We start from the raw sequence: 17,394 nt of genomic DNA, 5'->3' as shown, positions 1-17,394 counted from the left end.
ATCTATCTCCCTTTCACCAGCCCTCCATCTAATAACTTATATATGAGGCTTCCATGGCTTCTGTGATTTCAAACACATCAGCTGATGGTAGTTCCTTATGTTGGGATCAGTGTCTCTGAAGTTTAGTCGTAATGTTTTCCGATCAAAGGTGATGCATCTTGTAGAACTGGTGTGTAGATAGGCTTTTCTTGGCCCTCGGGCCGGAACAGATGTCACGGAGGTTTTGGCGTCTTTTGCAACATCCGTTCTGGCAGGAAGCTCAGAGGAGGTGTTAGACATCTGACTAGCTGAAGTTGGGCACCTCAGAGGACAGCCTCAGACCTCGCAGACCCATCCCATCTCCCCAGGAAATCGAAGACGCCAAAACCCTGCGACATCCGTTCTGGCAGGAAGCTCAGAGGAGGGGTTAGGCATCTGACTAGCTGAAGTTGGGCACCTCAGAGGACAGCCTCAGACCTCGCAGACCTCAGACCATTTGCTGTAGAGAGGTAATTAACTTGTGGTTACTGTAATGCTAAACTCTGTGACACAGATGTGTCAAATGTGATAATGGTTACCTATGGTGGACAGTGTTTGGTGGAGCTACCCGATTAAAACAAGCTTGGAAAGAGGAGTAGCATTCACTTCCAAAATAGTTTGCCTCCAGAAACTCTATGAAGTTGGAGAAATGATGTAAGTTATACAAGTGTTCAGGTCTTTCATTCATAGGGTCGTTACCAACAACAACAACAACATTCAACTCACAGCCATTCTCAGAATCACTGACCCTCTTTCCACTAGGTGTCTGAAGCTGTAAATCACAAGAGAGGAGACTAGCCCATTTTATCCTGTGGAGCTGTTGGTGGATTCAAACTGCCAGAAAAGCCCAGCCTTTGGGTTTGTAGCACAAATCTCTAGGAACTGCACCACAAGGGGAATTTTGCAAGAGTACAGGACATAGGTCCTGAATTGGTTTTTTTGCTCATTCAAACTCCTTTCTCTTTCATTTCTTTGCAAACTTCAGTGATGGGACAGGAGACAACAGAAGAATCATTAAGAAACATTGTGAAGTTCTTAGGAAGAATTAACAAAAGTAATGGAACATCACTGCAAATATTTTCAAAACAAGTCAGGGGAAGTAAAACAAGGTAGTTAGTATATAATAATCACTCTCACATCAAACTCAACTCAAATTAGGCACTGAAGGCATGCTATGTAAGAAGAAATGGATCATTCCATTCTTCTTCCACATAAAATTGTTTCATTCAGTAGGTCTGGTTTTACTCTACTTCTCTGTGAAAGAACATAATGAATAGGCTTTTAAAAGTGTCACTTAGGTTCATCTTAAATTCTTTCATCCCAGGAAATAAAACAACCAAGATTTGAAATACACTTTCCAAGTGAAGTATTTTCACTTAGTACTTCTCACCTGTTCATAATAGCTGATATTTTCCTCTGCCATATCTGTAAATGCTGACTTGATATCGTTTTGCATATTTTGTTTCCATCTTTCCCAGTCTGCTTTCAAGGCATTATTAGCACATTCCACTTTATCTTCAAGTTTTCCAATTTCTTCTGTAAGCTGGATAAGTTCACAAAGGGAGAGAAATTGATCTACGTATTCTCATTACTAGGTGCTTCATCAATGCTAGATTGAACATTATTTCAAAACAAGCTTAAGAATAACTCTGTATAAACAAGTCACTAGTGTTGGGAGTGTCGGAGACAGTGTGATTGGCACAGGACAGAGCAGAGTTTAGGGCTGTTGTACATAGGGTCACTATGAGTCTCAAGCGACTCGATGGCACATAACAACAACAGTGCTTACTATGAAGCTCCCTCTTCGACACTGAGACCTTGAGTTCTCAGTCTGTCACCAATCCTTTCTTGACTTTGGCTAATCTCTTAAACCCTGGGCTTTAGTTTCAGTATTTTTATAAGACAAAGTAAACTAAATTACAAGTTATCTTGGAATTCTTTTGCACTAATATTCTGATTACCAATATCATTTGTGAGGACAACTCTTATGTTAAACGAAACAGTTTCCTGTGGGCTTTCTATTAACAGTCCTTCTTTTTCTTTTTAAATCAGAAAGCTTAATTAACAGACATGTTATATAAGCTATTGTGATATATTCCAATTTAGAAAGCAGTGGATTAACTTGCAAGCTTTAGTTAGCTAAGAAAGAGGTAAATTTATAGGCTTTACTTAGCTGGGGAAAGAGGCAAGTTTATTTCACAAACACCAGACACCTTGTTCAAGCTCAACTAGACAGATTTAGTGTAACATGTATACCTCCTCTCTACCCTTCCCACCAGTGTCTGTGCATGTAACCCACTGATACATTCTTTATTCATATATTCTGCAAATATATATTTGTTGATTTGGTACAAAACAGTGTTCTTCACAGAGTAAGAGACTGTGTAGTAAAGAAATCTTTTTTTTTAACAAAGCATATTCTCTATTGGGAAAGACACTCTATGATCAAGATAAATAAGTAAAATATGAACTGTATCAGTTTGTCAGAAGTGTAAAAGCAAAAAATAAAGTGGAAAATGCATGGAGAAAGTTTAGATAAAGCAAGGAGAGAAAGACTAGATGAGAAAGTGTCATTTAAATTAATATCTAAAGTAAATGTGACAGTGATAAGTGGAATTCTCACCAGGAAATGGAAATAGCAAAAGCAAAGGCCCAGAGAAGCAAGTGTGCCTACATAGTTCAAGAAAGAGGGAGAAGTGTAACACATCAGCACTACAGTATAAAAAGGGGGATGTCCTAGTGGGGTAGATTAGAGAACAGTGGTTAACAGAATTTACATAATGGAAGGTGCTACTCTTCAGTGTTTAAGAAAGCATTTGTGGGACCCTCTTGCTGAAGGTGAATTCATATTTCAGAGATGTTTTGGTCACACAGTCATAAAAGTTGTTCTGCTAAACTGAGGTCATGCCTTTCCGGTGGCTTAAACCCAGCAGTGGCTCTGCCAGAGAAAGACATGGCAAATCCTCCTGTGTGATTTATAGCCTTGGCCACCCAGTGGAGGCTCAGCTATGAGTTGGTCCTGACTTGACGGTAAGATAGTGAGGATAAAAAAAAAAAAGGTCCATAAAATACAGTATTTTACTTCTGATGTTTATTTGGATTATCCTTTCCTTGGCTATGGAATATCATTATTCTAATTGCATCACAGCGATATTTGCTCTGTTTTCCTAGTAACAAATTTTAGTATTCTGTTCATTTTCTGTTATCTAGGACAGGTTCCTTTTAACAGTAAGATTGCCTCTCAGGGTTCTGCTATTGCTGATTTCTTTCTCTCCTTGTTTTCTTGGGAGGATAGAACTTTCTCAGTAGCTCCATTTATGACACTGTGGGTATGTGCATGCCTGCGGGTATTTTGTTAAACTTTACAGAGCGTATCTAATGAGACTTTATTGCAAGAACTAATAAGAGCAGTGTGCTATGGGATGAACTAAGAGAAAAACGTCAAAGGCCAATCTGGAAAAGCTCAGGGCCTGATAGGCTTACTTCTCTGGGCTTTTGGATGAAGTCTTGCCATTGCAATAGTCAGATGAAGATTATTAGCAAAATGTCTTTCCTGCAATGAGAATGATGAAACACATACACCAACTATAATCACAGATTCTCTCCTCTGATTAGGTCGTGCAGCTTACAATCATTACGGACCAAAGTGGGATCACCACGGAGCACCAATACAGCTTGTTTGCAAGTCAATTCTGAGTCATATTGAATCCACACACATCAGAGCACAGTTGGGCTCTACAGGATGTTTACTGTCTTGTTTTTGGGAAATACACAGCCAGCACATTCTTCTTCTTTTTTTGTGTGTGTTGGTTACACTTTATTACATCAGATGGGCTTTGGGGGACAGTGGGGTGCACTCAGTCCTTCTTGGCAGCTGCCTTCATCATGGCGGCCAGGACGTTGCTGAGTTCTTCTCGCTTCCTCTTTGCGTAGATGTGTGTCCCCACCCTTTTCTTGATGAACTTGAGGGCTCCATTGTCCTTGGAGACCTTAAGCAGCTCCATGGTGCATCGCTCCTAGGGCGTGAAGCCACACACCTCCTGGATCATGTCCCGCAGGAACTTGGTGTGCTTGGTGAGGCGCCCGTGGCGGCGGCTGTGCCTCGGCTTGCTCACGTTCTTGGTGACTTTGCAGCCTTTGTTGAGGCCCACGGCCATAGGGTAGCGCACAGCCATGGCTGCTGCACGTCTATGGCTGTTGTGGCGGAAGGACAGTTGGGCGCTGAACAGTCTTCTTAAACACCTCAATCAGACTTAAACTTCTACCTTCCCAGTTAAGAGCCAAGCATATTAATCCTTTCTGCCAGCCAGGGAGCGATGGTACAACAACTGTCCTGACTCTGGCATAAGAAAGCACAGTACTTTTCCTGTCTGATCTTTTGTTTTGCTATGTGCCCTCGAGTGGCTTGTGACTCATAGCGACCCTATGGACAACAGCCCAAAGTCTGCTCTGTCCTGTGCCAATCACACTTTCTCTGACACACCCATCCCGATTACCCCAGTCACTAAATCAATCCACCTCATAGAGGGTCTTCCCTATTGCGCCGTCCCTCCACCCTCCAAAGCATGATGTCCCTCTCCAAGGACCTGTCCCTCCTTGCAACATGTCCAAAGTATGTTAGACGGAGCCCCAGATTCCTTGTCTCCAAGGAGCAGCCTGGTTTAACCCTCTCCAGGATGAATCTGTTTGTTTTCTTGGCAGTCCATGGTACCTTCAATACTCTTCTCCAGCACCACAGCTCAGGGCATCAATTCTCCCTCTATCCTTACTAATCATTTTCCAACTCTCTGATGTATAACAAGTGATTGCAAAGACCATAGCCTGTATCAGACACCCTTAGTCTCCAGAGTGACACCACTGCTCTTCAGTACCGTGGAGAGGTCCCTAACAGCACACTTTCCCATCGCAATACGTTTTTTGATTTTCTGGCTACTGCTGCCAAGAGTGTTAACTGTGGAGCCAAGCAGACTAAAGTTGTTAACAATCTCAGTCTCTTCACCATCTATCCTAATGCAGCCAATTGGTCCAGTGGTGAGAATATTTGCCTTCTTGACATTGAGCCTCAATCCATACTGAAGGCTGCAGTCCTTAACCCTCTGAATCAAGCATTTCAGGTCCTCCACAGTTTCAGCAAGCAGGGTTGTGTCATCTGCATAACACAGATTGTTAATAGATCTTCTACCAATCCTGATGCCACACTTCTCCTCATAGAGTCCAGCCTCCCGGATAATCTGTTCTGCATAAAGATTGGAAAGGCATGAGGATAGGATACATCCCTGGCATACACCTTTCCCAATTTTAAACCATGCAGTGTTTCCCTGCTCTGTTCTGACAACTGCCTCTTGGTCCAAGTATAGGTTTCGCATTAGCACAATCAACTGTTCTGGGATTCCCATTCTTCTCAGAATCAGCCACAGTTTTTATGATCCACACAGTCAAACGCCTTTGCATAATCAATGAAACACAGATAGATATTCTTCTGGTATTCCCTGCTTTCACCTAAGATCGATCTAACGTCAGCTACAATATCCCTAATATCACGACCCCGATAAACCTATCCTGGACTTCTGGCAGTTCTCTGTTGATGTGCTGTTCCAGTCGTTTTTGGATAAGCTTCAGCAGAATCTTGCTTGCAAGTGAAATCAATGATACTGTTCTATAGTTTCCACACTCTGTTGGGTCATCTTTCTTGGAACAATTGGTGAGCACATTCAGGGCAGCATCTGTTAGCTGAAATATGTCAACTGGTATACCATCTATTCCTGGGGCCATATCTTTTGCTATTTCCTTCAAAGCAGTTTGAACTTTTTCCTTCATCACTATAGGCTCTTGCTCATATGTTATGTCATTAAATTCTTCTGTTGTCTACCAGTTCCTTTTGATACAGTGACTCAGTATATTCTTTCCATCTTCTTTTAATACTTCCTGGATTATTTAATATTCTTCCTAAATCATCCTTGATTATAGCAACTCGAGGTTTGAATTTGTTCTTCAGGCCCTTGAGCTTAAGAAATGCTGAATGAGTTTGGTACTTTTGATTTTCCTACTCCAGCTCCTTGCACATTTCATTTTAATACTTTGTTTTGTCAATAACACTTATTCTACATGACTTTACACATATATATGTATGTATGTATGACTATACACATATACAAATATATACACATATACATACATACACATATGTGTGTATATATGTACATATGTATATATATGTATATGCATATATATGTATATATGTGTGTGTGTATATATGTATGTAGGAGTGGCATCCACTTCCTAAATAACATGCTTCCGGAAACTTTATGAACTCTGATAAATGTCGATAGTTGTAGAAGGGCTTCAAGCCTTTTGTTCATAGGGTTGCTATGAGAAGTACTCGACTCAAAGGCAATCAACAACAACATATATATATCTATATATCTATATCTATCTATATATATATCTCACAAGATAATTAACACCGATTCACACAATGCCTGGCAATTTGCCCATGATTATTACTACTGTTACTATCTGTTTTATTTTTTATTGAAAATTAAATAAAAAATAAAATAACTAAGTGAAATAATAATGCAGTAAAATAATTTAAAAAAATCCTAATTCTCAAATGAAATAATAACACTGAAAGCAATTAAAGTTTTCCAGCTCAATGAACTAAATAACATATTCAGACATCAATTGCTGTACTAAAAGAAAAGATGAAAGGAACACTGTATCAAAAAGAGTTGAGTGAATAATTTAGTGAAGTAGCATATGATCAATAAACAATAGTAGTGAAGGAAGATATTGAAGCTGAACTGATGGCATTGATAATAAAATAAAAGAGTTTACAAAGTAATAAAATGCAAAATGAGGTGTTTCAACAAACATTGAGTCCTGGAAGTGCTCACTATCCTATGACAAGAAAATTTGGAAGATAGCTACTTGGTCAATAGATTGAAAGAAATCTGTATTATTTTTTTCCTCTTAAAAAATGTTATCTAAAAAAAAACACAACACACACACAACAGGTACCAGCAAAAATGTAATTAATATCCTATACAAGTAACAAAACTGTGATTAACCTTAAGGAAAATGAGAATCCCAGAACACTTGATCATGCTTATGCAAAACCTGTACTTGAACCAGGAAGTACTCCTCAGAACAGAGCAGGGAAACACTGCATGGCTGAAAATCAGGAAAGCAGGGTGTCAGGAATGCATCCTGTCTCAATACCTTTTCACTCTATAAGCAGAACAGATCGTTTGAGAGGCTGGGCTTTATGAAAAGGAATGTGTTATCAGGATTTAAGGAAGACACAGTCAACAACCGACATTATGCAGGTGACACAACCCTGCTTGCTGAAACTGAGGAGGACCTGAAGCAAGTGCTGGGTGCAGAAGGTCAAAGACTCTAATCAATATGAACTGAAGTTCAACATCAAGAAGACAAAGATTCTCACCAATGGGACAAGTAGCAGCACCTTGATGGATGGAGAAGAGACAGGTTTTTAAAAATTTCAGATTGTTTGGCTCCACAATCAATATTCTCAGCATCAGCAATCAGGAATTGAAAAGACAAATTGCGCTTTTCCCCTGTAGCCAGTGAGTTGTGCGGAGGCTGAGGCCTGGTTGCGTTCAAGATTCCACTCCACCCATAACCCACCGCCATGGCCAAGGAAGGTGTTGCTGCTGGAGGTGTAATGGACGTTAATACCACTTTACAAGAGGTGGTAAAGACCGCCCTCATCCATGATGGCCTAGCTGCCAAAGCCTTAGACAAGCGCCAAGCCCATCTATGTGTGCTTACATGCAACTGTAATGAGCCTATGTATGTCAAGTTAGTAGAGGCCCTTTGTGCTGAACACCAAATCAACCTGATAAAAGCTGATGATAATAAGAAACTGGGGAAGTGGGTGGGCCTCTGCAAAACTGACCGAGAAAGAAAGCCCTGCAAAGTACTTGGCTGTAGTTGTATAGTTGTTAAAGACTATGAATACCCAGGCCAAGGATGTCATGGAAAAGTATTTAAAATGCAAGAAATGAAACCAATAAAGAACTTGGCATAATGCTTTTCTGTTATTTTTTGAGGGGAGTGAGGAACAATAAAATGGAGATTTTATAACAGAAAAAAAAGACAAATTTCATTAGGTCTATCTGCTGTCAGGGAGCTCTCCAGAGAACTGAGAAGCAATGTCAGTCTAGAGTCTAAGGTGCACCTGATTCAGGCCATGGTATTCACAATTACTTGCTATGCATCAGAAAGCTGAACAGTGGATAAGGATGACAGAAGAATAGATAGCTTCAAATTGTGGTGCTGGGGAAAAGTCTTGAACATATCATGGGCTGACAAGAAACAAATAGATCTCTTAGAAAGGGTGGAACCCAGTTTCTTCTTGGAGGCTGGGATTCTGAAGTTCCATCTCATATACTTGGGCATGTGGCTAGGAGGGACTGATCCCTGGAGAAGGATATCATGCTCAGAAGGCTATCATGCTCATGAGCATGAGGGGAAGACCCTGGATGAGACAGGTCAATACGCTAAGAAGGGAAATTGTGAGTAAGTGTGTCGGAATTAGTAAGACAGGCTCAGGACAGGGCAGGCTTCAGAGCTGTACGTAGGATTGCTAAGGGCTGCAAGCAACTTGAAGGCACATAATAACAATGCAAATAAAATCTTGCTGAAGAATATTAAAAAATAAATGACTACAACAGTACGTCAAGAGGAAACTGAAAAATTCAAGATGTAATTAAAAAAGGCTATATAGCATGAGGCACATTACTGTTGATGTCAGATGGATCTTGGCTGGAAGTAGAAAATACTAAAAAGATGCTTACTTTCATTTTATTGACTTTGTAAAGTTATTTGACTGTGTGAATCATAATATCCTATGTACTAAAAGGTAATGATGTCAGTTTAAAGACTAATGTATGCCTGATCCAAGTCATGGTATTTACAAATGCTTCCTATGCATCTCAAGTTGGATAATAAATAAAGATGATAGTAAAATTGATGCTTTTGAATTGTGGAATTGGAAAAATGAATTTAATATCCTATTAGCTGTCCAAAGAATAAATAAATCTGTCGTGGAGGAAGTGCCATCACAGTGCTTATAAGAGGAAAAGATGGTGAAGCTGTGTGACAAATACTTTGGGTATGTTTTAAAGTTGGGTCCGTCCTGGGAAAAAAGACATAATCTTGGCAAAGGTAGAGGGCAAGAAAAAGAGCAGTCAGGAGATGAAAAGATATATGCATTGACTGTCTGGGACCTCTCCAATTATTGAGGAGCAATGATGTAAGCTTAAAGACTATGGTGTGCCTGATTTAGGACCATGGTCATTTCAATCATGTGCTATGTATCTGTGAGATGGGAAATGAATAAGGGGGGTACAAGAAGAATTGATGCCTTTGAGTTATAGTGTTGGAGAAGAAAGTTCTGAATAGCCCATGAAATAGCCAATATGAATAATCATAATGCTTAAAGTAACTACTATTCTCATTTGAGAGGTTTGCGCAAGTTGGGAGGTGACAGATTTACATCAATATCACATGAGAAGAGTTGGGTATGTTAAATAATAAAAAATTATTTCAAGGGTTTATTTAATTACTTAAAGGCTACAGAAAAGTGAAGGGAACTACACAGAGAAGCACTTTACCTCTTCCTAACAGCTGATGGGCATTTAGCAGAGACTTCTTGCCACTTCCATGGTTCAGTGTGTAAATAGGGCAGTCTCAAAACAGAGCTTTAACTCCATTTCAAAGTTGTGATATAAGCTGGATTTCATGTTCGATTTACAAATGCTGCCTTGTTGAATTTTTGGTGTACCTTGGACAATATATAAATTCCTTTATTCCGAGGTCTGGTGTGTGGAGAATATGTAAACTACTCCTTAATCTAGACTGTCTCTAATTCTCGGTATACTTCATTTGCTTTTGTTTAAGCAGACTCCATAATGTTACTCTATGACAGAACTATACTCTGAGTCATTCACCAGTATTTCTGATGGTGTACTGCGTGCAATGTATAGGTAAACCACACAAGGAGATTACACACTGTAAGAAAGACACTGCTAGGTGCAGGAGAATTGGAACTAACTCATAGCTGACCATCCAGCAAATTTTCAGAGACTGAGTAAAAGGGAGGAGACTGCCTATCTTTCTCCTATGAAGCTAGCTAGTGGATCTGAACTGCCTGCTTTTGAGATAGCAGCCCAACTCTTTATCCATTAGGCCACCAGAGCTCTCAAGTAAGATATAATTCCAGGGAAAATTCTATAAACATTACAGTGTAATTACAATTCTGTGTGTATGTATAACTTTGAGGTACATATTTAGTCACCATTAATGAAATTATAGTGAATAAGAATATAACCTAGAATTTATTTAATGCCTCATGGTTTGCTCAAAGGATATTTTGAGGTGCTTTGTTATACACATTGTTGCAAAATAAAAGACTGTAGATTCAAATCCACAAGTAGCTAGTGATCTGTGGTAGTCTAAGAAACACAGGGAGGCAGGGTCACAATGAGTGGACTCACTGACACACAATGTATGCTCTGTGAATTTTACACATTTAATGCTCATAAAACACACAAAGCAGATATTATAATTTTCATTTCGGAGGGGGTAAAAAAAACCAATAAAAACTAAGGTTCAAAGTACTTGAGACACATGTCCAAGTTTTCAACTCTAAGAAGCAGGATAGCTGATCTATTCTGTCTGAACTTTTTGGTTGTATTTTTACTACCGTAAGTCCAAAAAAGGCATCAAAGAGTAGCCCACATCTGAGTCAAACAGTAAAAAGCATGAAGATTTCAAAAGGCAGAAAAGAGGGAGGAAAAAGCATTGCAAATGCAAATGAAGGCACGAAAACAACAAAGTGCTCTTTGGTAGAAGATGAGGCAGTCTGCTTCTGTAAAAGATTCACAGTCACAGAAACCCTCTGGGGGCAGTTCTACTCTGTCCAGAAGGGTCAGAAGCAACAAAAGCAGTGGTATTCTGGCTGGTTTTGTTTGTTTTTTAATTTAACTCCAGTAAAACATTTAACTATATAAGAATGCCTTTCATAGAATGGAAAGTTTTTGGGGAAAAAGAAAAGCCTTCTAGCAAGCATCATTTTCTATATAAATCTTTAAAATATTTATTAACTTTAAGCAATGTCATAGCATTTGAACATTTTTCCCTTTTTTAGCTCGCAGCAACAAATGAGAAGAAATGTATGATTAGACACTCATAAAAAATTTTTTTCAGATTACAAATATATTCTTTCCCTAAATCTGCCCTTAAGTCAAATTTGTACATAACTGAGCTTTGGTGACACAGAGAGGTGACACATAGATTTCTCTGGAAATCTGACCCCACCTGTGGCTCCATGAAAGAAAGGTGGGCCATCTCTTCCCACGCAACCTGCAGCCTCCAAAAGCTGCTGGAGGATCAGGGATGAGTCTGCCGGACTCCAGAGCAAAGAGTGAGAGATGATAATAATGATAGTAATAATGATTTTATGAGCATTTGTAGTGCTTCTTTGTTATTACAAACCACATTATGCACCTCAAATGTTTAACATAATGGACTTATGGAGAGATTGGTTCATAACTACGGACTGCACGTAAACTACTTGTGCAGAAACTTCAAAAATCTGTTACTCCATGGACCAAATAATTGACCCACAAAATATATAAAACAACAATGAACCAATCTGAAGAAAGAAATACACAGCACCACACCACCATTCTCATCAAAGGAGAGGTCAACTCGGAAAAAAAAAAGATGCAAAAGATTAATTTTGTAAATAAACTAGTATAAAAAAGAAAAGTTAACTTAGGGAGGGGACAAGAAGGAAGAGAGGGTAAAATGTGCAACAATGAATGAATGAAAATCTAACTTTTCTGTAAACTTTTGTTGCAGGATATCTAAACCGTACAATAAGCCAACATGAAATTGTGGATATGTTCATGGTTCTGCACCCAATTCAAAATCAATTTTAATTTCTTCTCAGGTACGCCTGGTACATTTTTCAGAATATATCATCTATTAGGACACAAACCAGTCTCAACAAATTAAAAAAAAATGCAACACTAATAAAGTTTCATCTCAGACCACAAGACCATAAAACCAGAAATTATCAACAGGAGGAGAAATCATACACAACCACCCATGTGGAAGAAGACCTTGCAGAACATGACTGGGCTATGAAAAAGTAGAAGTGAAATTAAAAATTCCTCAAAACAAATGATAATGAAAATACATGTTCAAAACTGTTGGGATATAGCTAAGGCAGTTCAGGGGGAAGGTCACAGCAATAGGCAAACATAAAAAAAAAGAAGAAAGGTGCAAATTAATGACCTAACTCAACCCCATCAAATAAAAAAAGAAAAACAATCTAATCCCACAGGTCTAGAAGAAAAGAAAGATTCTGGTGAAAATTATCTAAAAATGACTGGAGAACTGCCAGATGTGTAGGCTGGGTTTAGAAGAGGTTGTGGTATTAGGGATACTATAGCTAATGTCAGATGGTTCTTGGCTGAAAGCACAGAGCATCAGAGGAATGTCTATCTGTATTTCGAGAGGAAGACCCTCGATGCGATGGATTGATTCTATCACTGGGGTAATGAGGATAGGCGTGTTGGAGTCAATTAAGATTGAAAGGGACAGAGCAGGGGTTAGGGCTGTTGTACATCGGGTCAGTATGAGTCGCAAGGGACTCGACAGTACATAAAAACAACAGCATACAAAGGCATTTGACTGTGGGGATCACAGCAAATTGTGGCTGACTCTGAGAAGAATGGGAATCCCAGAACACTTGATTGTACTTCTGTGAAACCTTTACTTGGACCAGGAGGCGGTCATCAGAACAGAGCAAGGAAACACTACATGGTTTAAAATCAGGAAGGGTGTACACCAGGGATGTGTCGTACCATAATACCTTTTCAATCTATATGCAGAACAGATCATCCAGGAGGCTGGGCTTTATGCGGAAGAATGTGGCTTCAGGATTGGAGGAAGACTCATTAAAAACTTGTGCTATGTAGCTGATACAACCTTGCTTGATGAAACTGAGGAGAACCTGAAGCTCAACATTAAGAAAACAAAGATTTTTATCATTGGGCTGGTAGGCAGCATTATGATAAATGGAAAAGAGATTGAGGTTGTTAACAGATTTAGTTTGCTTGGATCTACAATCAACACTCTTGGTACCAGCAGCCAGGAAATTAAAAGAAGAATTGCACTGGGAAAGTCTGCTGTCAGGGACATCTCCAAAGTACTGAAGAACAATGATTCCAGTCTGGAAACTAAGGTGCACCTGATCCAGGCCATGGTCTTTACAATTACCTGTTATATATCATAAAACTGGACAATGACTAGGGATGATTTAAGGAGAATTGATGTCTTTGAGCTGTGGTGCTAGATAAGAGTACTGAGTATACCATGGACTGCTAGGAGAACAAAGAGGTTCATCCTGGAGAGGGCAAAATCAGGCTGCTCCTTGAAGGCAAGAATTCTGAATCTCTGTCTGACAAACTTTGGAAATGTTCCAAGGAGAGACTAGCCCTTGGAGAAAGATATTATGCATGGGAGGGTGGAGGTACAGCGAAGGAGAGGAAGACCCTCCACAACATGGATTAATTCAGTGACTGGAGTAACGGGAGTAGGTGTGTCAGAGAAAATAAGGTTGGTTCAGGACAGAGCAGGGTTCAAAGCTGTTGTACATAGGGTTGCTGTGAGTTGCAGGTGATGACTTGATGGCATATAACAACAACAACAACAGCAAACATACCCCAATAAATTTGAAAGCCCAGAAGAAATGGCCAAATACCTTGAATCTTACACCCTACTTCAACTGATATGGTCAGATGTAGGACACCAGTAAAGAAAGTGAGGAGGTCTCCCTCAAAAAAGTTCTGGACCAGTTAGGTTCACAGCTAATTCTACTAAACATTCAAAGAAGATCTGTCACCAATTCTACTTAAATTATTTCAAAAAATAGGGAAAGACGGAACACTCTTACAGAATTCTAAGAAGCAAGTATAACGCTAACATAGAAACCAGGCAAATATATTATCAAAAAAGAAAACTGCAGACTGATAATTCTCATGATTATAGAGGGGGTAATCCTTAACAAAATCCTAACCAAAAGAATTCAATAACACATTAAAAATAGTTCACCATGATCAAATGAGATTCATAACAGGTAGCCAAGGCTCAACATAAGAAAAACAATCAATGTAATTCATCACATTAGCAAAGCAAAGAACAAGAACCATATGATCCTATGAATTGATACAGAAAAGACCTTTGACAAAATCCGATACTCCTTCCTGATTAAAACACTCAGCAAAGTAGGATAAATGTGATTTCCTCAACATAGAAAAGTTTGTTTGCAAAACCAAGAGCCAACATCATTCTCAATGGAGAAAGAATAAAGGCACTCCTCTTGTGAACAGGAAATTGGCCAAGAGGTGGGAAAACTCTCGCTACATGCATACCATACGATAATGTACACAAACAACCCCAAGGACTCAATTCAAAACTGTTTAACTTACTAGACCAATTCTGTAGAGTGGTAGAATATAAGATCAATATATACAAATCAGTGGTTTTCTCTACAGTACCAAAGGGAAGCACAGATAAGGAAACTCCAAAAGCAATACCATTTACAATAGGAACAAAAGACCTTTAAAACAAAACTACAAAACACTAGTGTGAGGAACAATAAGAGGCCTTAATAAAGGGGAAAATGTTCCTGTTCATGGATAGGAAGATTCAATACAGTAAAAATGGCAATCCTACCAAAAGCAATATATGTGTTTAATGCAGTCCCAATACAGACATCAAATTCATTTTTCAAAGAGAGAAAAGGCAATCGACAAGTTTATTTGGAATAGAAAGAGCCTCCAGATAAGCAAGACACTTATGACAAATAAAAATGAAGTGGGAGGCATAACATTCTCTGCCTTAAAACTTACTACACAGCTACGATAGACCAAAAACAGCATAGTTCTGGTACAATGACAAACATGGATATCTATGAAACAGAAAGGAGAACCCAGAAATTAACTCATTTAATACCTATGATCAACTGACATATGACAAGGAAGCAAAACCTATCAAACTGGAAAATGACAAATCTCTTCAACAAGTGGTGCTGGTAAAAGTGGACTGCTACCTACAGAAAGCTGAAACAGGATCCACATCTCTCAATGGACACAAAAATAAACTCAAAGTGGATCAGAGACCTACAAGTCCAAAACCATAAAGATGATAAGAGAAAAAACTATAAATAGGGTGGCAAACACAACCAGAAATTCACAACCAAGAGAGGATATCACCAATGAATGGGCCCTTCTGAAGACTAAATCCCTGTGCACATCAAAAACTTTTTCCAATAAGGTGAAAAGAAAACCTGATTGTGAAAAACATTTGGCAATGCCATCGCAGACAAAGGTCTCATAACGAAGTTTATAGATAACTACATAGACTCCACAAGGAAAGACTGATAACCCAATTATAAATGGGCAAAACACATGGGAAGATTTTTCACAGAGGAAGATAGCCAGCCAACAGACACATGAAAAAACTGCTTGAAATCACTGGCAATGAGAGAGATGCAAATCAAACCCACAATGTGATACCCCAGCAGGAGGGGCAAAGTTTAACAGGACAGCAAGTAATAAATGTTGGAGAGGATATAGAGATATAGGAACTCTTATACATAGTTAATGGGAGTGTAAAATGGTACAATCATTCTGAAGGCAGTTTGGTGTTTCCTCAAAAAGCAGAACATAGAAATTCCGTATGACCCAGCCATTCCACAGCTAGGAATGTAACCCAAGGAAAATTGAAAGGAGACACAGAGAGAGATTTGTACATAAATCTTCACAGCTATGTGATTCACAATAGCAGGAAAATAGAAACAGTCCAAACATCCATCAACAAATGAATGGACCGAGAAATTGTAGTATATTCACATGATAAAATACTATGCAAAATTCAGGAGCAATGATTTAGAAAAATGCTATGTAACATGGGTGAGGCTTGAAAGCATTATGCTGAGTGAACAAATTCAGACTCATCAGGACAAGTACTTAGGACAAACACTGCACAAGACTATTATTGTAAAAACAGAAGGATAACTAGTAAGATATGTACAAAGGCGAAGAGGCAGTTGGAGGGGCTGGAAGGGCAGGGGGGAATTAAAAGGTTTCAGACAAGGTGGGCAAAGGGAAGGGGTGAAATAATTAGGAAAAAATCTATTGGGGACCTAAAAAGATGAGTTAACATCTTTTTAACTCATCTTTTTAACAATGGGCATAGATTAATGGTGATTCATTTTATAGAATACAATATATTGGAATGACTGTATGAAATCCAATGTGAATGAAGAAATGTGTGAAACATAATGCATATAAACGAAACACAATGTATTACAATTTTGTATGCAAATCACTATAAAATAAATTTTAAAAAAAATCTATAACTAAATTGTTGTTACGTGCCATCAAGTCACTTGTGACTCATAGCAACCCTAAGTACAAGAGCCCTAAATCCTGCTCTATCCTGTACCAACCTCACTGTCCCTGACATACATACTCTCATTGCCCCAATCACTGAATTGATCCATCTCATCGAGGGTCTTCCCCCCTTGCACTGTCCCTCCACCCTCTGAAACATGATGTCCCTCTCCAAGAACTGGTCCCTCCTTGCAACATGTCCAATGTAAGTCAGATGAAGCTTCAGAATCCTTGCCTCCAAGGAGCAGCCCAGTTTCACTCTCTCCAGGATGAATCTGTTTATGTTTTTAACAGTCCATGGTATACCCAATACTCTTCTCCAGCACCACAGCTCAAAGGCATCAATTCTCTATCATCCCTAGTCACTGTCCAGCTCTCTGACACATAGCACGCAATTGTGAAGACTATGGCCTGGATCAGGTACATCTTAGTCTCCAGCTTGATGTCGTTGCTCTTCAGTACTCTGGAGAGGTCTCTGACAGCTGAATTACCCAATGCTATTTGTCTCTTGATTTCCTGGATGTTGGTACCAAAGGTGTTGATAGTGGAGCCAAGCAAACCAAAACTGTTAACAATCTCTTCACCATCCATAATGATACTGCCAACTGGCCCAGTGGTGAGAATCTTTGTTTTCTTGATGTTGAGCTTCAATCCATATTAAAGGTTGCAGTCTTTGACCTTCTGCAGCAAGCATTTCAGGTCCTCCTCAATTTCAGCAAACAAAAAATAATTTAGACAAAAATTTAAAAAATTATTTAAAATATTCCTGAACATATGCAAAAGTGAATTATATTTCTGTAGTCCAGACAAAGAAAAGTAGGGGGAAGAGAAATATATAATTTATTCTTCAAAAAAAGGTAGAACGAAATAAAAAAATATAAAA

The 17,394-nt window shown here is 39.0% G+C and overlaps 1 protein-coding gene and 1 pseudogene across 1 annotated transcript in view; one reads left to right on the top strand and one right to left on the bottom strand.

The window, feature by feature from the left end:
• Window positions 1-17,394, bottom strand: part of LOC102863848 (sorting nexin-7-like) — a 136,744-nt gene that overhangs the window by 34,258 nt on the left and 85,092 nt on the right. Inside the window, exon 8 of the mRNA XM_006882431.1 lies at window positions 1,409-1,561. Within this exon, the coding sequence (XP_006882493.1) occupies window positions 1,409-1,561 (153 nt within the window). The remainder of the gene's footprint in view (window positions 1-1,408; window positions 1,562-17,394) is intronic.
• On the top strand, window positions 7,670-8,045 carry LOC102863438 (annotated as a pseudogene).

Source organism: Elephantulus edwardii, unplaced genomic scaffold (genome assembly GCF_000299155.1).
Source record: "Elephantulus edwardii isolate Elephantulus edwardi_28Jun2011 unplaced genomic scaffold, EleEdw1.0 scaffold00020, whole genome shotgun sequence".
In the NCBI taxonomy this organism is placed as follows: Eukaryota; Metazoa; Chordata; class Mammalia; order Macroscelidea; family Macroscelididae; genus Elephantulus; species Elephantulus edwardii.
The sequence above is the reverse complement of the archived record's forward strand: the minus strand, read 5'-3'. Positions and strand labels throughout refer to the sequence as shown.